The sequence below is a fragment of the Oryctolagus cuniculus genome, chromosome 9, assembly GCF_964237555.1.
Source record: "Oryctolagus cuniculus chromosome 9, mOryCun1.1, whole genome shotgun sequence".
NCBI lineage: Eukaryota > Metazoa > Chordata > Mammalia > Lagomorpha > Leporidae > Oryctolagus > Oryctolagus cuniculus.
In genome coordinates, this window is record NC_091440.1 from 100,382,947 (window position 1) to 100,405,560 (window position 22,614).

Consider the following 22,614-nt stretch of genomic DNA (forward strand, 5'->3'; position numbering starts at 1 on the left):
TTCTATGTGCCCCACTGGGCCTGGGAGAAGCTAGAGACCTCTGCAGCTCTTGTAGAGACTCTAGAAGTCGGTGAGAGGAAGCATGTGCCACTGGTTCCCCAGCCTGGCATGAGGAGGGGCGCAGCCATCCCCAGGATTCCCCAGGCTCCTGGGCTCCCCTCCTCACACTGCAGGAGCAACTTTCCAAACCTCCCACCAGGAAGCGAAGGGCTGCCAAGAAACCAGAGTCCCTCTATTTCCATGAAGCCAGAACCTACAGTCATCTGCCCCTGTACCCCTGTACAAGGGGAGGATGTGAGAAGCAAGGCGTTCATACTTGACTGAGTTCTAACCTCATCTCTCCAAAGGCCTGGAGTTTGCCTTCATCTCTGGGCAGCTGCTACTTAAGCAATACCTCCCCTTGCCTAAGGAGAGCTGTCTAAGCAATATGGTGCTCGGCACCTCCACTGATCATTGATAAAATGTGCCAGTCACTGTTAATGTGTTTGTTTACTTATTTCTTTATATTTGAAAGGGAGGGAGGGAGAGAGAGAAAGAGAGAGAGAAAGAGAGAGAGAATGTTCCATCCATTGGTTCACTACCCAAATGCCCATAACAGCTGAAGCTGGACCAGGTTGAGGCCAAGAGCTTCAATACAGGTCTCCCACCGGAGCAGCCCAGACCCAAGTATTTGAACTCCCACCTGCTGCCTCCCAGGGTGTGCATTAGCAGGAAGCTGGAGCAGAATTGGAGGTGAGACTTGAACCCAGGCACTCTGACATGAAATGTTGGCATCCCAAGTGGCAGCTTAGCCACAGCACCACAATGCCCACCCCAAACATGCCAGTCATAAAAAGCAAAGAATGTTTCAGACCCAGTGAGTTATGTTCCCAGTCTCTTGAGGACAGCAACAAGGACAGCAGGAAAATCGGTCTTCCTGTGTGCTGTTCAGCCTTGACCTCATGGACCTATAACTGAGTGGATAAGAAGGTCATGCCCGGTCTCCCCCCACTCCACATGTGCAGAATGCCAAGCAAGGTCTTGTGCTTCCTGAGCGAGCTTGAACTAGCATGGCATTTAGGATGGCATTTCAGCCTCCCCTGGCCCTGATCCTGCCCTGGGCCCGTGTCCAAGTTGCTTCCTTGGGGATACAACACCCACAACTAAGGTTCCACACTAGGAGGTTTCAGGAGCCCACTTTGGCTTGTGAGCCACTTGGCTGAAGCGAGAGTGAGCTCTGCAGGGAAGGGCACTCCTCAGAGGAACACGGAGACAGGGCCCCGGGGCCAGGCAGGGCTGGGGAGACAGAGTGACAAGGCTGTCACTCTGGCTTATGTGGGACACCGAGGGGAGCAATCTGCCAAAAGGCAAGCCTGGACCAGGGAGGCTGAGGGCCCCAGCTCCTCAGGGGCCCTGCAAAGAGGGGAGAACCCGGTCCCCCAGCAACCCAATTAGCAGCAGGGAGACGTTTGAGTCCCCCTAGGGCTGTGGCTCTAAATAAAAATGCTGCCCTGGGCTCCCAGGACTCCTCCCACGCGCTTTGTTAACTTGTGATTAAGACCTTCAGGCCTAGCAGGCCGTCTTTGGGGGAGGGAAAAGGTTGTTAGCTAAGGGTTCTGAACAGTAAAGGCGTTTGGCTCTGATTCTCTGTGCCCCAGAGATATAATTATCTCATGCACGATGGCTTTGCCACCTGTCACATCTTCTGCTTTAATTTCTTTTAATAAAAAATAACCAGAGGGGTTGCTGTTTTCTGGCTACGTGACACAGCTCGCTCTCTGCCAGGTTGGGACAAACTGCCCTGTCCTCTTTTCTGCCCGGGTCGCTCCTTGTCTGTGGCTGTCGTCGCCATCCCTTCCTGTCTGACCTGCAGCCTCTGTCTGCTGGGCGTGCTCGCTGCACCGGCCGTGTCCACAGTGAGCACCAAAGCCGAGCCGACACGTGCCTTCGCATTCTGGACTCCAGTGCTCTTGCTCAGGGCCTCCCTGAAGGTTCTGCCATCCCCAGATACCCTTAGAGCAGGCTCCTGGCAGGCAGCAGGGAGGGCCACGCCCACCCTGCTGTGCCCGTGCCTGCGACTGTCCCCCTGGCGGATCCTTTGTCTTCATAGAGGCCTTCCCTGCCTCTCTGGCTGTGCCCCAGCTGCAGCTCTTCCCAGCCTGACCTCATGGAGAGGCCTTGGCCACCGGGGGATGTAGTGAGAGAGCTTTCTGTACCCAGAAGGTGGCAAATTTGGATGCTCAGCTGGCCCAGTCTCTACATTGGTCTTCTTTCTCTCTGGAGTGGTTTGAATTCCCATTGCGCAGCCTTCCAGTGTCCGTGTGTAGTCACCTGGGGGAACATCAGACTTAGCTGGGGTGGTTTTTAACAGAGGAAATGCTGTGTCTGTCCTCTGATAACGTGTCCATTTTCTCTTTCAGCCACCGGATCTCCAAGTCGAAATTCAGGTGAGTGTGCGCATCACTCTTCCTTCCTTCTCACCATCAGCGCCATCCTCAGCCACTGTTTGGGTGGCCCAAGGTAAAATCTGCCCGTTCAGAGGCAGCAGAAGGGTTGGTCTTCCACAGGAGTAATTGCTTTCTTTTTGTTAGCAAGAAAAGTCTGGGAATCAAATCGGGACAGTAATATTGAGGTGTGTGGAATTATTGTCTTAGACTGGAAGTCATTTGATAGCTCTGTCCCTTGGTGGTTACGACCCAAGGGCTGAAGTCCAGTGAAGATAAGGTGCACCTGCTTCGTGGGGCTGGGGCGCGGTGAGACATGAGCCATGAGGACAGAGACTGGGCTGCATGTTGCTGCTCTCTGACTACCTCAGCAGCTTCCAGACGCGCTGGGGTCTTCAGCCCCTGCCTGCCTCTCAGCCTCAGCCCCTGTGCATCCCTGCAGGTCCCCTCCTTCTTGACTACATGCCTCCTTGCACTCGCCCACGAGTTCCCTGTCCTCTTACACGTGGAGCCTTGCCCCTCCCCCGATGTCTTCACCCAGAGCACTCAGACTTGCACCACCAGTCCCAGCTGTGCCTGCATCTGTGACACCTTCTGCACACTCCCCAGGGGGAGTTTACTCGCCCCTGCCTGATTCCCACAGTGCTTTGCTGCTATCTCTAGCACAGCCCCCCCCCCCCCCCCCGTGATACCCTGAAATACCAGCTCCTGGGCCTGTTCCCCCGATAGGCTTTGTCTGCATGTCTCAGAGACATTACTTCCAAGCAGCCTAGCCCAGTGCCTATCCTATGTGGGCTGTGCATACATGCATGTTGAGTGGATGAATGACAAACACGTGGCGTGGGGATGCAAATTTACTCCCAGGAATCTTAGACCTGCCTAAAGATATTGGCTGTTTATTTTCCACGATGGATCTAACCTTGCTTCCTTGGCTCACCCGGGATGTAGTGGGAACGTAAGTGCCGCTACGTTCTAGTCTAGGTGGGTAGGGTTAATGTGTGATCTCTCATCTTTCCCCTTCCCCAGCTCCCCTGTGGGATGGATCTGGATGCGTGAGGGTGAGGGACTTTGAATCCCAGGAAGCAGGGCCTGGTGAGGACACAGCAGGGGCTTCCTAAATATCTGCTGAGTGAGTGAATCAATGGTCTTTCCCCAGGGAGATAACAAACTTGACACAGATTCAGACGAAATGTCTAATTTGACAGCCAAAGCTGAGAAAGCCTGTTGTGCTTCAAACAATTCCAGAGTCTCCACCCTAATGAGAATAAATACATTTGAAATTATTTCCAAAATATTACTTTTATTATGTGCAAATGAGTAAATCGTGAAGGAAGGAGGGAAGGAAGGAGGCAGGAAGGAGGGAGGGAGGGAGGGAGGAGGAAGGAAGGAGCGAGCTATCATGATCTGGAGGATGGAAGAGGGAATTACATTTTTGTAAAGAATCTCTCAAGCTGCCAATTGCCCAGAACGCTCAGGGTTATCCAGGGATATGTGGTATAACCTGCATTTTTGAGATGGAAGGGAAGAGCAGTGGCACCTCTCCTGAGGTCTCTGCTTGGCTTTGAGACCCTGCTGAGCCTGCTATAGAGCAGCCGTTGGCCCTGACCTCTCACTCTGGGGAGAGTTCCTTCTTCTAGAGCCCCCAATCATGATATAGCAGAAATACGGAGAGCAGATGCTGTATTCCCAAAAGGCTTTTCCTAGTTGCTGCCATGAAGCCCATTTTCAGATGAAGAGACTGAGGATCAGAGAAGTCCAGAGTCACATGTTTCATGTACATCCATGTCAGAACTCACACACAAGAGGCCTGCTGCTGTTCACCATGACAGCTGGTGGTGAGGCTCTGTCCGGCAAAACTAAGCCCTGTTCCTGCACAGCTGTTGTATCTTGGGTACAGTCACTAGCACTAGAGCAGTGCCTCTGAATAGAAATAGAATTTCTTGTGAAAGTTTTCTAGGAGCAAGTGTTTGGCATAGCAATTAAGATGCTGCTCAGGACAGCCAGGTCCTGTAATAGAGTGCTTGGGTTCAACATTGGGCTTCCAATCCCAATTTCCTGCTGATGCACACCCGGGAGGCAGCAGTGATGACTCAAATAGTTGGGTCCCTGCCACCCACATGGGAAATCTGGATTGAGTGAGCCCCTAGTTCCTAGTTTTGATACTGGCCCAGACTCAGGTGTGGGGGTCATTTGGGTAATAAAGCAGTGGATGGCAGCTTGCTTGCTCTCTCACTATATACATATATATATATATATTATATGTATACACAATATATATTATATATACACACATATATGTACACATATACACTCATATATGTATATATGATGTTTCTAATAACTGTTCAAAATTTTAAAGGATTTGATAGTTCATATATCTAAAACATTATTATTTCAACTTGTAATTAATGGGAAAAACTTAGTAAGCCCTTTGACATCCTTATTTTAAACTAAGTCTTTGGGATCCAGTGTGTATTTTACGCTGACTGCACATCTTAGTGTGGACTGGCCCCATGTCAGTGCACACAGCCGCATGTTGCTTGGGGATACTGTATCAGACAGTGTGATTCTAGAAGTTCCAGGCAGTCGTCTGATTCAGATTCTGTGGATTCTAGTTGACATCTAAGGCTGGCAGCAGGTTGAAAATACCAACAAAATTATCAGCACACTCTTAATTATTTTCTCTGTTGAATGAAACTGTTTAACAAAGAGAAATATGAGGGGTCTTCAAAAAGTTCCTGGGAAATGTGTGCTGTGACAAAAATACAGGTGAATTTCAAAAACCTTTGCACCCACATAAACTTATCATTTAATTCCATTTTCCACAAACTTTGTGAAGTACCCCTGTAATCAACGTTGAGTGTCAAACGGGCCTATTCCACCTGTAAAACTGAGTGGTACATTGTGGCTTATTTAAGAGAAATATTAGAATGGAACTTTTGGACAAAATTAGTAGATTAATGGACTTATTATATTAAGGCAATAATGGAGTATTTCCTAGTATTTTCTATCAGCAAGGCCCAATTCACATTTGTCCCAGTCTCCAACAGCCCATTTTTATGAAAGAATTAAATCTCATGATTTTCTGTGTTACTTGTTCTTGGTCTCAATCAGTAGAAAACAGAAACTTCCTCTAGCCTCCAGAGAGAGCCTGCAGTGCCCACCGATTTGATGTGGTCCGCTGTCCGAGATGCCCACAAGCAGTGATGGGCCAGGCAGACTACTGTAGGAGCTCTGGCCTCCTCATCTCCACCCTCAGCCCTGAGTCTCTGGAGCCTCATAAATCTCTGTTGTCTCCACTGCTGAGCCAACCTGTCAGCCCTGAGTTCTGGTGTATAAGATGGGACTGTGCAAGCACCAGGGGTCAGTGGCACAGATCTCGCTGGAGAAACAAGAACCATGACAGTGAAAGCTAACTGACAACCCAAGGAAATGGGAAACCTCTCCTAGCTTCTCCACGTGCTCAGACACCTTCTATTGTGACAGCTTGCTTGGCACTCTCTGCAGGTTTCATGCAGACAGGGACTGCGCCTGTTGCATGAACTGTGGACTCTCTAGCCCATGGTAGGTGTTTAGTGAAGATTTCGTGCACAGGTCACGAAAATTAGTGATGCAGACAGTAAATGCTCTGGGAGTGCCACATGCTGGGGAGACTAGAAAGTTTATCATGGAGATGTTGAGGCCCAAGCTGAGCTTTACAGGGTGGGCGAGTGTAGGAGGCAGAAGGTGGAGGCCCTGATACTTGAGGGACCGTCTATACAGCAGAAAGTCAAAAGCCAGGCCCAGAGCTGGGCGAAGGGGGCAGAGGCAGGGCTGCAGTGGTGCAGGAGCTCAGAGAAGCCCAGTAGACCCATTCGCCTCCATCCTTCTCTGTCTGCACGGGGATGGTTCCGTTAGTAGAGCAAATGGCTTCCAATCGGTGTGAAGGGAACGTGACTGGAAGGCAAGTTTCTCCTCCCTATTTTACCACTTAATTTCTGGATCTTCCGTGAATACGTAAACACAAATAAATTTACACATTCCAATAAAACCATTACATTTATTATACAGTAGGAAGTGTTGCCAGGAAACCAGTTGTCAAGCAAAGCTATATTTTGAAGAGTGGGAGGTGTGTAATTATCTTTAAATACTTTCTCTGGATAGTAATTACCCCCACCCCCACCCCAGCCCAAAACCCACGTGACTCCCTGAAGGGCCCTGTGCCGGAGCAGCCCCCTGTCACTGGGGTGTGGGGGAGGGTGGCGGGCCTGGCTGGGCCCGCTCCTCTGGGAGCCCCTGCAGAGCAGGTCCAGAGCCATGTGACAGAGTGGCCAGCCCTTGCAGCACTCCACATCGGCTGCCCTGAACTTGGGGGAAGTGGTGCTTCAGGTCGTTGGTGTTCAGCTGACTCTAGGGTGGGTGCCTACACACTATAAAAGAAAGCAACTGTGATTGCTTGAGACACCAAGCAATTATCAGTGATTTCTATAGTGAGACTGTGTATTTAAAATAGAGTCTTTGCAACCACAATGTAGGCTATTTAAGATCAGAGATGAGTTTGTCCTGAAAATTCATTTTTCAGGAGAAAAAAAAAATACCCTACCAAGTTTCTGTACAACATAAGAAGCAGGGCAGTGCTCTGCCCAGGGAAGGTGCTCAGCCTCAGGAACTGGCGGCCGTGGAGTCGCTTCTCGCTGTGGAGCACCTACAGCTCCCTGTCCCACGCCTTTGTCCCTCTCCACACACGCACTGCTCAGATCGGGGGTGCGATGACCAGAGATGACAAGCATCCCAAGTGCGTTTGGAAGCTGCAGTTTTCTGACCACTTGGTGTTTCTTCTCTGGGGAGGGAATTTTTGAGTGTCCCTGAGAAGGCCTGGCGCCCACTGTCAATGGCATTCAAGCAGCCCGCGACCCACGGGTCGGATCAGAACATCTCCCAGGTGGCTCCTTGCCTTCCCTTCCCTTCCCGCCCCGCTCTGCAAGCTTAGCCAAGGTTTGGTACCAGGATGTTCTACAGACCAGGCAGACATGCAGATGGGACCAAACTGTCCCCAAAGGCAACTTGGCAGGTGGGTGCAGGGATCCACTTCCCTGGCATCCCGGAGTGTGGGCTAGTTGGAGGGACGCCCGTTCTGGAAGTAGAAGAGTAAGGCTTGACCCCCATGACCGGTCTTATGCCTGCTTTGGACACACTCGCATGTGGTGCTGCCTGGCCCAGGGGCCTGGAAACAAACACACGAGTGGCAGAAGTCTCACTTCACTCACAGAGTCTGCTGTTCCACCTGAACCCGTCCGTGGAGGAAGGGCCTCTGCAGGGGTTCATGGTCATCTCTGGCCAGAAGGCCAGAGACACAGATCTAGAATATAAGGCCTGATTCAGTTTCACTGCCCTACAGTTGAAGGCCAGCGTTCACATACTGATCCTGTACTCCACACACAAACATGCACACACCTGAAACCGTTATTTTAGAAAAGAGTTTCCTTACTAATTAAAAACAAAAAAAAAAAACAGCATCCTTATGATATGATCTGTGCTGTGATAGTTTCTGTCCTAGTCATTTTTCAGTGCCAGAAATGACCTCCTGGGTAGATTTCACAACCCACTTGTGAGCTGCAGTATGAAGTCTAAAAATCTGCATGCTTAGAGGATGTCTCCTTGACTGGGGGAATTTGTAGATTGGGACTCATTTTATGGAAAACTATAGTCACAGATTCTGCTTTGCTTCTTTACTGCTCCAGCAAGTGGGTCTCTCTGTGTGCCCTGCAAGCACCCCCAGTCCCCATCCAGAGCCGAGCATGCCCCTGCTCATGGCGGCCTCCCTGTCTGGGGCCCTTCCTGTGTCACTCAGCCCTCTCCTGGCTCAGGGTGTCACCCTTGCAGATCACCGGGGCTAGAACTTCTGGCAGCTCCTTCCATACTTTCCCACCTCACCCTGGGTATCTGGTCAGCTCAATAGCCTACAGATCCTGCCTCCGAAATTGCTTTGCCGTTACTAAAGCGGCTGCCGTTATTGTCTCTAACCTGCAAAACCAGAAGAGTCTTTTTCGTGTTGCCCCTGACCCAGAAGCTGATAGGGGGCTGTTTTTGTTGGGTGTTTCAGTTTCCGAAAATCAAACCCGACTGTGTCCCCTCTGCTGCCACAGCCCTAGGCACAGCCTTGTGCTGCCTTCCTCCTGCACCTCTCTCTGCTTCTCTGCTTTGCACAGTACAAGGCGCTGATGAAACGTGTCATCTGCCCAGTTACCAAACCAGCTAAGTTCTCTCTCTCTATCAAGAGCATGGAACTTAGGATGAGTTATAAGCCCTTTTATCATAGAATGACAAAATGGGACCGATGAGCTTCATGGTTCACAACCATAATTACACATTAGAACACTCTGGAGACTTTGAGAGTACCCAACCCACAGAAATTTATTTGATGTTGGGGCCTGGGTACAGGTAAGGTTTCTTTTTGGAGGAAATGGCTATAGTTTTCTTGGGAAATCTGTGCATAACCAGGTTTCAGAATCACTGACAAAGGCCCTGAGAGATGTGGGAGCACTTTAGGGACCGTGGATGAGCTGAAGACGTCTGAAAAGGCGTGTGTGTGTGTGTTGGTGGGGAGGGTCTCTTGTTTTCCCAAATAAAGGATACACACTTTCAGTTCCTCCAAGGATTCTATAACCCATAAAAGCAAAGCACCTCTGCTCCTGCTTGTCCTTTACTTTGGAGGCGGTGTAGGGTGAGGTGCAGGAGATCGGCTGGGGAGAAGACCAGGCCTGGCCCTCGCTCCGTGGTATTAGCCCAGGAATCCCCACCCGCCGTGGTCGTTCATTTTCTCCACTGCAGTCAGGGTGACACCTGCCTTGCAGAGTCATTTAAGGAACCAGTGAGACGTCCTGAGCAGGACCGGATAGGCTGGGCATGTTTCAGGCGCCTTAGCTGCTGCTGATCCTATCGTTAACAACGCCGCAGTTACTAACAATGCTCTTAATACTTGCAGTCCCACTGCCAACAATGCCATTAGTAGAAGGCATTTCCAGTTACGAGCACCTTCAGCTCTAGGCAGATATGCTAGGTGGCGTTTTATCGATTCCCACCACAACCCTGTGAGATTGGCCCCAGTCCCATTTCACAGATGACAGGACTGAGGCCTGGAGAAGTTCAGACACACCCACCCCCCTGGGCCCCTGCAGCACTAATGAGTCAGTGGGGCAGCCCCACTCTCTTGCAGGAAAGCGTGCCCCCTGGCCACTTTGCTCTGGCAAGGCCAGGTGGGCTAAGGGTGGAAAGCAGCCCAGGCGGGGAAAATCCCATTTCCTAGCCAACCCCACCTTTCTCTGCCTCCCCTTGCGCAGCCGCTACTGGCGCCGGTGGAATAGGTTCTGCAGGAGAAAGTGCCGCGCAGCGGTCAAGTCGAACGTCTTCTACTGGCTGGTGATCTTCCTGGTCTTCCTGAACACGCTCACCATTGCCTCTGAGCACTACAACCAGCCCCACTGGCTCACGGAGGTCCAAGGTGAGCCCCAGCCCCGGCTCAGTCCCCTCAGGACTGAGTCCCCCGGGAGACAGAAAAGCAACCTGTGGCTGTGGCTCTTGGCAGGTGTCAGGCTGGAGTCTCTGAGGGCCTGGTGGCTCACAGGAAAATGCCCAACCACAGTAGGAACAGACGCGGCTCACCCGACTGGGCCCACGCCATCTGCCTGCCCCCACGGTCGCCATTGGGTCCAGGTGGTGATAAGGACATGAGCTGCCGCTTGTTTAGCTAGCTCAGACCCTTGGCTGCCAACTTCTCAGAACGGATTTTCAGTGCCCCAGGCCTTATGCAGACGTGCAAAGATGAAATGTGCAAACGGGCAGGAAGTGCAAAGCAGAGGTCCACGCCTCGGGAGCTGTCCTCAGGAGGCCAGGGGAGGGGACGGTCGGGAGTGTCATACTCCCAGCAGAAGAGGGTCCCACTGACCACTCAGCCCTCGGCATCCCTGCAGCCTGGGGATTGCACTCCAGAATTCTGGGAGGCAGCTCGGTGAAGAGGTCCGGCTCAGGCAGGTTGGACTGGGCAGATCACCACCCTCTCTGGCCCTCATCTCGCTCTGTGTGGACAAAGGAAGTGCCCGCAAAGCCTTCTGGGCCGGCAGCTGCTCGCAGACACTGCACTTCCCAGGGTCCCTTTCCCACAAGCTGGGCTCCTGCAGGAGTGGGCAGCCTGGGTATCCCTGGAGATGGGAGTGTTCTTCCACTGGTGGTGGTGTTGCTAACAACCCTTTCTGTCTTCCCCCTCCCCATCCCTGCTTGGATCCTGCTGCTCTCGGGAAAATATCCTCCCCCGACAAGACACGGCCAATAAGGCTCTACTGGCCCTGTTCACTGCCGAGATGCTGCTGAAGATGTACAGCCTGGGCCTGCAGGCCTATTTCGTGTCCCTCTTCAACCGCTTCGACTGCTTCATTGTGTGCGGGGGCATCCTGGAGACCATCCTGGTGGAGACCAAGGTCATGTCCCCCCTGGGCATCTCTGTGCTGAGATGCGTGCGGCTCCTGAGAATATTCAAAATTACAAGGTATTTGGCTCCCTGTTGATGTTTGGAGATGGGACTGGGGAGAAGTTCTTTGGGAAGGGAAGAGAGGAGGAAAGGCCTAGGTGGGAGAGTGGCTATAGTTTCTAGAAGGTTCTGCCCTCAGCTCATATGCAACAGAGGGTCGTTAATAATTCGGAATTTCACTGGCTGCTAATATCAGAGGTTCTACTCAGTGGCGTAAACAAAGTAGGTTTATTCTATTGTATGAAGGAAGTCCAGAGACAGGCAGCCAAAATGTCTTCAAAGAAGGTGTCAGGGACTCAGTCTCTTTCTGTCCCTCACTAGCCTTGGTGTTGATTCTACCCCAAAGGTCACAAAACAGCTCTAATTCAAAGCAAAAAGAAGAAGAAAAGGGGCTGATGGGGGCGCCCTCCCAGCTGAGTTAGCCTCTCTTACCCCAGACACACCCACTAGCCTACACTCAGAACAAAATACAAAAAGTAATATGTGTTGGTGAGGGCATGGAGAGATTGTAGCCTTTGCACATTGCTAGTGAGAATGCAAAATGTAATGCAACCACTGTCGCTCCCCCTCTTCGTGGAGGAACGACACAGGACCCTGCGCTGTTCTTTCGTCTGCTCGGCCCTCCCCAGGTTTGCTGCTGGTTCTTCCCGGGTTGGCTACTATCCCTTCCACCTCCGTGGAAGGGCGGTTCCCCCTGCCACTTTCCCCACTTCCGCAGGGGAGCGGCACACCGCCGGCCGGCTCTCTCGGGGGCTGCACGGGTTCCCTTAGATGTTCCCCATAGATGTTCCTGGTGAATGCCGTCTCTCTCCTCCTTTATAGTCCTCCTCTGCCAATCCCAACTCGGCTGCCCACACGCCGAGTACGCTGCTCTCCAATCAGGAGCAAGTCCTACAGTTTATTAGTTGAACTGGAGGCAGCTGTGCGGAAGCTGTTTACTTCTCTCCCAGCGCCATATTGTGGGAGAGCAGATGCATAGAATAAGTCCTAATTCCAGCAACTCAGTCTAGTCCGGTTTGCTCCCCACAACCACCATGCAACTGTGGAAAACAGTGTGGCTGTCCCTCAGAAAAATAACAAATGGAATTACCATATTATCCATCAATTCCACCTCTGGGTATGTAGTCACAAGAGTGTGAACCATGGTGTAGGACAGATATTTGTACCCCTGTGTTCACAGCAGCATTTTTTACTGTGGGAAAACCTGGAAACAACCATAGTACCTTATGGTTAGTGGATAACAAAATGTGGTATAAGCAAGATGAAATATAGCCATACAATGGAATATCATTGTGCTTTTAAAGGAAGGGAGTTCTACAGTGTGCTACTACAGGGGTGACTCTTGAGGACTGAGTGAAAGAAGCCACTCACAAAAAGACAAGTACTGAGACAAGTACTGTAGGATTCCATGTATATGAGGTACTTGGAATAGCCCAGGCCGCAGAAGCAAGGGCAGGTGTTTGATTCAGTGGTTTAGATGCTACTGAGGACACCCACAGCCATATTGATGTACCAGAGTTCATGACCTGTCTCCGCTTCCCATTCCAGTCCTGTAAATGGGCACCCTGGGACGCAATGGAGATGGCTCAAGTACTTGGGTCCCCACCACCCAGATGGAGTTCCTGGCTCCTAGCTCTGGCCTCACGCAGAGTGAACCAGTGGGTGGAATTCTCTGTGTGTCTCTCTATCTATGTCTCTCTGCTTTCAAACCAGTAAAATAAAAATAAACTACAAATCACAGTAGACAGTAGAATGGTGGACGGGCACGAGGAGGAGTTACTATTTAATGGTTAGATTTCAGTGAAAGAGTTTTTGAGAGGGGTGGAAGTGGTGCTTTCATAGCACTGTGAGTGTCTTTAGCATCACTGAATTATATGCCTAGAAATGGTGATGATGGTGATTTTTGTGCTGTGTCAGTGGGAGGAACAATGTCTCCCAGAAATCTCACCAAGGGCGGCTGTTCTCATTGGCTGCCCTAGCTGTTAGGAAGACTGCGAAGTGAGGCTTTTGGCTGGGCTTTTGCTACTGCAAATGCAGTCAAGATCCATTAGCTGTGGAAGGAGCCTGAGGGACATGGTGCTACAAATGGCTTTCATCCCTCCTTCACACGTCCACCCCCTCTCCATCTGTCTGTCCATCTGCCCACCCAAAGACTGCAGACTCCCTCACTGTCCAGGGCGGGCCGAGATTTTCATGATGAGGATGGGGGTGGAGGCATGGGGAGGGGGCAGTGTGCTCTGGGACAGTTTTCAACTGGGTTGTGATCTGTTTGAGGCGGTGAAATCAATTTATTGGATCACAGCCATCATTTTTACAGCTTTATTGAGATATAATGCATATACTATACATTCACCCCTTAACGTATACTAGTCAGTGTTTCACACACACACACACACACACACACACACACACACTGCTTTGCAGCCATCACCACACTCTAGCTGTGGGACATTTTCATCACCCAAAAGAGAAAGCCCTCCTGTGCCAGCTCTCGGCGACCACTGCTTTACTCTGCCTCTTGATTTGTGTGCAGTGGACAGTCTGTGTCAGTGCAGACATGTGGTGTTCTGTGTTGTTTCAAGGTCCTTCTGTGCTGCAGTAGGTAGCAGTACCTCAGTCCTCTACTGCATGGCTGAGTTACATGTTATGTCTGCATTCCTGAGTGATGAACATTTGGTTTCATGCTAACTTTTGATTACTATGAATGATGTTGTTATGAACATTTAGATCCATGTTTTTGTATACCTGTATGTTTTCTTTTCTCTTGGATATATACCAAGGAGTGCTACGTCTAGGTCATGTGGTAACTTTGTGTTTAAGACGTTGAGAAATTGTTTTCTAAATAGACTGGACTATTTTACATGCCCACCAAAAACATACAAGGGTTCTAATTTCTGCACCTTCTTGCACCCATTGTTTGCAACAAAGGAATGATATCGAATAGAAGAACATTGGAGGGGCTCATGTGTACATAGCACTGAGATCTGAATCTGATGTGCGGTGTAATATCTGTTTCTTCCTGTGGATGGCAGTCAAACAGAGAAGAAAAAATCGCAAACACATGGAAGGGGGCCTGTTTTCTGAGGTAGCAGCCCCCTCTTCTTAAGAATCTCTACTCTGGGGGCAGACATTTAGCCTAATACTTAAGATGCCCACATCCTGTATCCCTGTATCAGTGTCTGGGTTCCATTCTTGGCTCTGGCTCCTGACTCCAGCTTCCTGCTAATGCTGATGCTGGGAGGCAGTGGTGATGGCTCAAGTGATTGGGTCCCTTCCAACCACTTGAGAAACCTGGATTGAGTTTGTGGTGCCTGGCATCAGGCCCAACCCTGGCTCAGCCCTTTCCATTGTGGGCATTTGGGGAGTGAACCAGCATCTGGGCTTTCCTCCTCCTTCTTTCCTCTTCCTCCTCCAATAAACTAAAACAAAATAAGATCTCTGATTAGGGACCCAACAAATCTGTGCTGTGGGGAGTCTTTGGTGGTCATCACACTAACGAAGGTTGGCACACCTAGCCCAGTGTCCTTCAGAACTTGGCCGAGTGAGTCAGCTGGCCCTGCAAAGCATCCCATGGTATTTCTGTTCTCTTCACACTATTCTCAGCAACCACCCAGCACACACACTGCTGTTACAGATGATCCAGTGAGACAAGGAATTTAAAAGTGTTGAGTTCAGTGGTGGCCATTTGGTGCTGTAGTTAAGAAGCTGTTTGTAATGCCCACATCCCATATCAGGGTGTCTGGGTTTGGGTACTGGCTCAACTTCTGCCAGCTTCATACTAATACACACCCTGGGAGATAGCAGATGATGGCTCAAGTAGTTGGGTCCCTGCTGGGCCAGGCTGAAGGCAGGAGCTGGGAACTCCATTCAGGTCTCCCAGGTGGGTGGCAGGAACAGACTACTTGAGCTATTACCTGTTGCCTCTCAGTGTGTGCATTAGCCAGAAGTTGGAATCTGGAACAGAACCAGGACTCAAACCCAGACACTGATACCAGACATGGGCATCTTAGCCAGTATCTTAACTGCTAAGCCAAAAGCCTGCCTCATGTACACGGAATTTACATCCATATGTTTAGCACTTCTGAACAACAGCCTCCTTCCCCATCTCCTCCCAAAAAAGAGCTCTTCCTAAAAGTCCTGAAAATGTTGGCATTTCAGGAAAATCCTTGGTTTGTAGTGAAAGTATTAGAAACACTACTGACACTCATCATTAACATATGTCAGTGCTTGCTCTGTGTCAGATAGCATGACCCAAAAGCTTACATTTGTTAGCTCCATTAACCTTCACAGTTTCCTGTAAGGGGGTGAGGGAGAGGATAGGTTACTACCATTATTATTCTTCCTATTTTGCAGCCTAACAATGAACAAACTATGTCCCATATCCGAGTACCTGGATTTGATCCCTAGCTCTAGCTCCTGACACTAGCTTCTTCCTAATGTGTGCCCTGGGAGGCAACAATTGGCAGTTCAAGTAGCTGAGTTCCTGCATCCAAGTGGTAGACCTGTGTTGAGTTCCTGGCTCTTGGTTCTGACTCCTGGCTTTGGCCAAACGTCATTCTGAGTATTGCAAGCATTTGATGAATGAACCAGAGGATGGAGTGCTCATTCTTTACCTCTCAATCTCTCTCTCAGATAAATAATAAGTAATGTTTTAAAGGCAGGTGCACCAGTTTTCAGTTACTGTGTTCCCAGCCACTCCTTGAAACATGGGGCCAACAGGTCACACTGTCTTGTAGTGCCCGTGAGACGAGACTTCAAGAATGTCACATATGGAATCTTATGGATAGATAGATGGTGATTTTACTTGCTCCCCCTGAGGTCTGGTACAAGCTTTTTTTTTTTTTTTTTTTTTTTTTGACAGGCAGAGTGGACAGTGAGAGAGAGAGACAGAGAGAAAGGTCTTCCTTTGCCGTTGGTTCACCCTCCAGTGGCTGCAGCGGCCGGCGCGCTGCGGCCAGCACACTGCGCTGATCCGATGGCAGGAGCCAGGTGCTTCTCCTGGTCTCCCATGGGGTGCAGGGCCCAAGCACTTGGGCCATCCTCCACTGCACTCTCTGGCCACAGCAGATAGCTGGCCTGGAGAGGGCAACCGGGACAGAATCCAGCGCCCTGACCAGGACTAGAACCCGGTGTGCTGGCGCCACAAGGCGGAGGATTAGCCTAGTGAGCTGTGGTGCCGGCCCACAAGCTATTTTTAACTTGGAGTTTTCAGTGCCTCTTAATGCTCAAAAGTCTATGCATTGGGGTTTTGTGGTTTGTTTTTTTTTTTTTTTTTTAGATTTCTATAAAAAAAGAAGCTTTGCTGTTAGATATTGTTATACTATCTTGAAGAGATTTAGCACTCATTCTATTTTTAATCACTAATTTGTCTATTTCTAATATGAAAGTATTGCCAAAAAACCATTTTTCAAAAGCTGATTCTTTTGAAAATTTTTATTTATTTATTTAAATTTTATTTGAAAGGCAGAGAGACAGTAAGAAAGAAATGACAGACAGGCAGAGATACTTCATCACTGATTCACTCCCCAAGTGTGTACAACAGCCAGAGCTGGGCCAGGCCAAAGTCAAGAGCCTGGAACTCCATCTGGATCTCCCACATGGGTGGCAGGGGCCCAAGTACTTGAGCTGTCATCTGCTACTTCCCAGAATATGTGTTAGCAGGAAGTTGGATCAGAAGTGGAGTAGTCCGGACTTGAACCAGGTACTCTGGCCATTTATACTGCTGCACCAAACACTACCCCTCAACAATTATCTTTGTTAGAGAGCTCCTTGGAGTTCTTCCATAAGAAGGATTAATAGTACTTTCAGATCTCTATGGGGTTTATACACAGAATAATGTTATTATCTAATTGGAAGTTGCTTTGACAAAGGCTATTATCTTCCTATTTTCAAGTCTCCAAACCTTCTTGGGACTTTGGAAAACAACAAAAAGGCCGACTGAGCTGGGAAATCGCATGTGTCCTCTGGACCTCGTCCCCAGCCACAGGCATGAGCTCAGTGCAATCCAGTGACCACGAAAGTGCCTAAAATATGGGCTGCGTGTGGACATTGTGGTCCCTTAAGCTGAGCCTTGAGATGGGTCACCTGTGTGTGGTCCTGACATCAGACACATATATTTCTCCCTCTTCTTTTTAAAATCCCCCAGAAACATGTTGTAGCGTCTTACTATAGTCCCTATGCTTTAGAAGCATTTTTTTTTTTTTTTACAATGTGGTCTGAACCCATGAATGTGATTCTTAAGCTGAGTTGAACTCATTAAGGATAATCACAATGTAGAACCTCCCCTACAGAGGCAGGCCAGTGACCCCTAGAGAGTTCCATGCTGGTGTCCTCAGGACCTCACTTTGAGAACCACTGCCCTATTTCCTGCTGTTGTCCTTTGTCCATTTTCTTATCTTAAAAAATAGCCCTTTGTAATGGTGAACTGCTATGAATTCAGCATTTGAAATGTATTAATTTCAACCTGCCCTCCCCCCGCCCATGCCTTTGCCAGAGGCCCAAGAGTTGGGAACACCAATGTCAACAGTGGCCCTCAGCCATGATGTCACCACAGTCAGTATGTTCCCAACAGTTGAGCAGTGTGTGTAATAAATCATTTGTAATTACTGCAAGCTTAAAAAATAGTTTTCATTTCTCTTTTTAAAAATGTTTAAAGTTTTTTTTAGTTTTCAAATTCAGGAATTTTTAAATTTTTGTCATATTCACATTATATGTAGACCCTATATGCATGCATATATGTATACTATTTTTATTGAAAACAGGGCTATTAACATCACAAAGTGAAGGGTTCATGACAGGATCCAAGCACGGCAGATGGAAGGGTTATGTTATCATGTACATGGTATGATTCATTGAGGCACTGTTTATGACTAAATACCAAATGACATGACATCCACACAATTTTTGTATTCTAATATATTAATTTCCAAAAATAAGAGAAAGCCTGTGAATTTATCTTTCTGGGTCTGACTTATTTCACTTAGCATAATGACCTCCTGTTCCATCCATTTTGTTGCAAATGTCAGGATTTTACTTTTTATGGCTGAATAATAGTCCATCATGTGTATAAAACACATTTAGAAATAAAGTAAAATAGCGTGTTGTCTTTGTGACATCATCACTCTTAGTCCATGACATTCTCAGCTGCTTTTATGAGTGGATGTGGCTGGCATGGACTTCTGACCCATCCATACTGCCTGGTGAGACCAGAGGTCTTGGCAGGATCGTTGATAAGCTGAATTTTCCGTGTGCTTACACTGTGTGTGTTGTCACAGTCTGAAAGCACCTTGCAGAGCATACTCTGTGTGTGTGTGTGTGTGTGTGTGAATATCTTCCATCCCATGTGGCTCATGAAAACTAAATCCCAGAAGCCCTGCACTAGACTGCAAGTGCAGAGCTGCCTTGTGCATACTGCTGAGGGGCACAGTGCTATCAGTGGGATAGGGGAGAATAAGGAAGACAAAAGCCCTACTCCTGGAAGAACAGAGGGGCCTGCACGTGCCCTAAGTCTTTGTTCTCTTTGGGTAAATTGCCCAGAGCAGCAGGCCTTCCAGCTACATGATGGGTGGGGTGCTTTCTCCTGCTGTGAGGTTTCAGGGTCCCTAAATGTTGCTAAGACTCAACAGCCAGTCGGTCTCTGTGTCAGTCCTGTCTGATCCATCACTCTGTAAGGAAGAAGAGGGGCCTCAGGTAGGTTAAGTCTGGATGTGCCTCCAGGTTCCTAATCACATCCCATTATTCATACAGTCAGCTTGGAGCGCCAAGGATCCCCCCTGCACTTGCTATTCTCCCCCCTCTGGGACCTGTGACAGCCCCTCATTTTTCCAGCTCTTCCCCTTCCCAGGCCCTGCAATGGGAGCTGGGACTGACTCAATAAGGAGTCACTCAGAAATCATGACCACCGTGGAGCTCCACAGAGCCCCAAGGTGAGAGCCTTCTGCAACTCTTCCAGGCTGTGAATGCCTCTGATTCTCTGCCAGAGTCTGGCTGTGGGCCTCGGCCCCACTCCCCCTCTCCCACCACCCTCTAGCCTCCACTCTTCCAATGGACCCATGGGGCCTGTGAGCTCAATGAGGGCCAGTGGGAAGGAGGTATACAGTCGGCCCCCAGTATCCTGAGGGGGTGCACACAGATACCAAGCTCCACAGATGCTCATGTCCCTTGTATAAAATGGTATAGCATTTGCAAATCACCTGCACACAATTTCCTAAACACTTCCAACCTCCTCTAGACTACTTGTACCTACTACAGTGCAACTGCTATATAAACAGTTGCTGTATGCATTGCTTAGGCCTGCAGGCGTGGGGAACCTTTATCTGCCAAGGGCCATTTGGTTATTGATAGCAATAATGATCCATAGGCCATACAACTTTATCACCTTAAAAATTAGCCTGCCATAGAATTTTTGAGTCCCACCTGTGATCGCTGTGACAAAGCCGGACCAAATGATTTCACAGGCCTCATCACCCCTGGTAATGACAAGATAAGGTCTAAAGAGACACAAGTTTTCCCCCTAAATATTTTCATTTCACATCTAGTTGAATGTGCAGATGGGGAAAGTATGGACAAGAAGGTCAGTGTTTTGTGTTTGCCCAGTTTTTGGCCAAGAATCTATGGAGAAGGCAGCTCAAACACAAGAGCTGCATGCTGGGCACGGGCCTAGAGGGCGGTTATTCTCTGTGATGGGGGCTGAGTGTATCACCTCCTGGGGACCAGGAAGATGCTCGGGAGAGGACTTGAATGTGCTCCCTCCCCATTCCTGACACTTTCATGGCTGTAGGGCACAGCTAAGTGACCCTGAGGAGCTCCTGGTCCAGCAGTTCTAAGGGGCACCCTCCTACAGCCACCCCAAGGTCAAGGCCAGGCTGCCTTGCTATTTGGCCAGGTGCAGGCTCTATGTGACCAAGGCATCAGATGCAAACAGGTTAGACAAAACCTGTGAACTTGTTAGCCAAGCCAGGTGTGACTAAGAGTGAAGTTGAGGGAGCAGAGGCAGAGACCAACAGGAACTCAGCCAGTGGATGAGGCTGTCACCCCCAGGCTGTTCCAGACACTCACCTAGACAGTCTAGAATTCTCTGTGTTTTCTTCTGGCCCAGAATATGCTTAGTTCAGCCTCCTGTTAAACGAATCCCTCCAGGCCTTATTGAGTCTTAAAGGACCAGGGCTTCCCTCTACCTGCTTCCCAGGTCATTTCACCTAACTCCCATTCCTCCTGGCTTCATCCCCTCCCATGAAGTCCACATCTCACAGACTCATCCCGTGAAATTTACTTTATAAATATTCTTCCAATAGATCACTTGCCAGTGAGACTAAGAGGATTTTGTCTTTACCTTTCAGGAAAGGAATGACTGGGTCAGGTATAAATTTAGTTATGACCCTCTCTGCAATGGAGAGGAAGGACAGTGAAGCATTTGCAAAGTACCCCAAAGTGGTTGGTGCTGGTTTTTGAAGATATTTTATTTATAGAAAGTTCAAGGCTCTGTTCTATACCTAGAATAAAGAGAAAGGACCACACTCTGAGCTCTTTGAAGCAAAAGACTCATGAGATGAAAGCTCCAATTCAAGGAAGGCAAGGATCTCTTTATATTGCAGAAAAGGAGGTAGCAATCCATAGAGCCTCAAGCTCAGAGATAGACTTAGAGGAGGAAAAACAAATGAGGATAAAAGTATACGTGAACAGATGATGGTAACTTAAACCCAGAGAGGCAGAGGAGAATGGTAGCAAAAGTGAATGGGTGGTGAGCAAGCGACAGAACCTACAGGAAGGCTGTTGGGCATGGGGAGATGTTTCCTAACAAAGAAGGGGATGTGATTAGAAGCCCTCAAACATAAATAGATGGGTGTGGTTTGGGTAGACAAACGCCTGTGCTTTGAAGAGAATGATTCAGAGTGGCCAGAGGATGGGAAAGAAAAGTTGACACCAAGGCGGAGGGTGGGGTGGGTGGAGCATGTGAGGAGGGGAGGGGCGCCTCTGCAGCTGGCCTGCACTTTGGGCCCTGTGAACCCGAACGCTGAGTATAGATCTCTGTGGGTGCCCTGAGCCTGTTCTGAAGTGGTGATAGTGCTCTTGGCTCAGGTCTTCTCAGTCCTCAGTGTGCCATGACCAAGACACCGTGTACTTGAAGTGGCTCACTGTTGGCATGTGGGTGTGTGATTTCATATCTTGGACCCTTTAGGATCAAAGCTTCAGTAAGTCGTGGTTAACGTGCCATTGACCACTCTACCTTGCTACCAGCCAGTCTTCCTAAACAGGAGGGAGGTTCTGGTACGTGAGAGGCCATTGTCTCATCTCAGGCCATAATGGCGCTGCCATGGAATCCAAAGGATGCGAACGAGCTCAGAGTGTGAAGATCTGTAGGGCTACCAGCCAGTTCCCCCATGTGGTATTCCGTGTCACTCCACCCACCCGTCAGGCTGCCGCCTGGGCACCTACAAAACTCCTTTCTATCAGCGATAAATGAAGGCCCAGCTGCTTGAGCCAGCACTGCTGCCTCCCAGAGTCTGCATTAGCAGGAAGCTGGAGTCAGGAGCCAGAGCTGGGAATCAAACCCAGACACTCCAATGTGGGATACCGGCACCTTCACCACTAAGCTGAACACCTGTTCCAGTTCTCACTTTTAATAGAATCCTTGGCCATTTTCAGCCTCCCTTGGCCATCCCTGCTCTTACGCTGGTTTCTCTGCTGGCCCCTGTAGAGTGTCACTACTTGCCACTGCTCATGCCAACCATTTCAGAATAGAGTTCTCCGCTAGTGGATGGCTCAGTTTGTTTCTCCACCACAGCCGCCTCTTCCCTAGAAGCCCAGGCTCTCTGAGAGGCTCCTCCCTCAGGAGATGCCCCTCCCACCTCCCCTCCCCTCTCTGCCTCCTACACTGGTCCACACTGCCAAACTTCTTCCCCATTTATGAAGACTTCCTCTGTGGATTCAGGTGCTTCCTGTCTCGCTACCTTGAGAGATAGGACAGAGAAATGAGCCTGGGTTGAGTTATTTCCCTCCTGTCCATGTACCTCATGAAAATTAAGGCTCTACCCTCCCACAGCCATTAAGACTTTTCCAGAATATTCCATGACAATTGAACATGATACTGTGGCTCTCCACAGGGCTCTGTGACCTTAGTCCACATGCAGAAGCCTTCCCATGTGGTTTATTTGGAAATTTTTGTTATAAACATGCTCTAAAATTACTGGTTCCTTAAATAAATAACTGCTACAGTTGGAGCTTTAATGCTCATGAGGCACCAGTGAGGGCTGGGCTGGCTGCATGGGGCTCCGCCAAGCCCCAGCTCCATGGTCGTGATGTCACGGTTCCAGAGTGGGACTGGGGTTTAGAAGATGAAGAAGCTCCCCAGCTGGTTTTGATTTCCAGGCAGGTTGGGGAAGGCTGCTTTGAGCTTAGGAGCAGAGGGCATTGTACCCCAGAGAGTTTTTCTTCCTTCCTTCTTCAAGCAGAACACTTTGCCCTCTAACCCATTAGGACCCCACACAGCCCATCACACATACTGGGTTATGCAAAATTGATTTGGGGCCAAAGATGGGGAAGACAGAGGAGAAGCCTCTGGGCTCAGAGCCTATTTGGATTAAACAAGACTGTCACAAGTAAGTAACATTGCAGAGTATGCCTAGAACACATACAAATAAATGTAGATTAACATTCTCCTGCAGAGGAGGAGTTGTGGCTGGCAGGTAA

At 49.3% G+C, this 22,614-nt stretch overlaps 1 protein-coding gene across 30 annotated transcripts in view; it reads left to right on the forward strand.

The window, feature by feature from the left end:
- Positions 1-22,614, forward strand: part of CACNA1C (calcium voltage-gated channel subunit alpha1 C) — a 739,977-nt gene that overhangs the window by 616,685 nt on the left and 100,678 nt on the right. For all 30 annotated transcript variants that reach the window (NM_001136522.1, XM_051849894.2, XM_051849901.2 and 27 more), the window contains 3 exon segments: positions 2,400-2,426; positions 9,743-9,903; positions 10,719-10,944. In NM_001136522.1, coding sequence (NP_001129994.1) covers positions 2,400-2,426; positions 9,743-9,903; positions 10,719-10,944 — 414 coding nt within the window.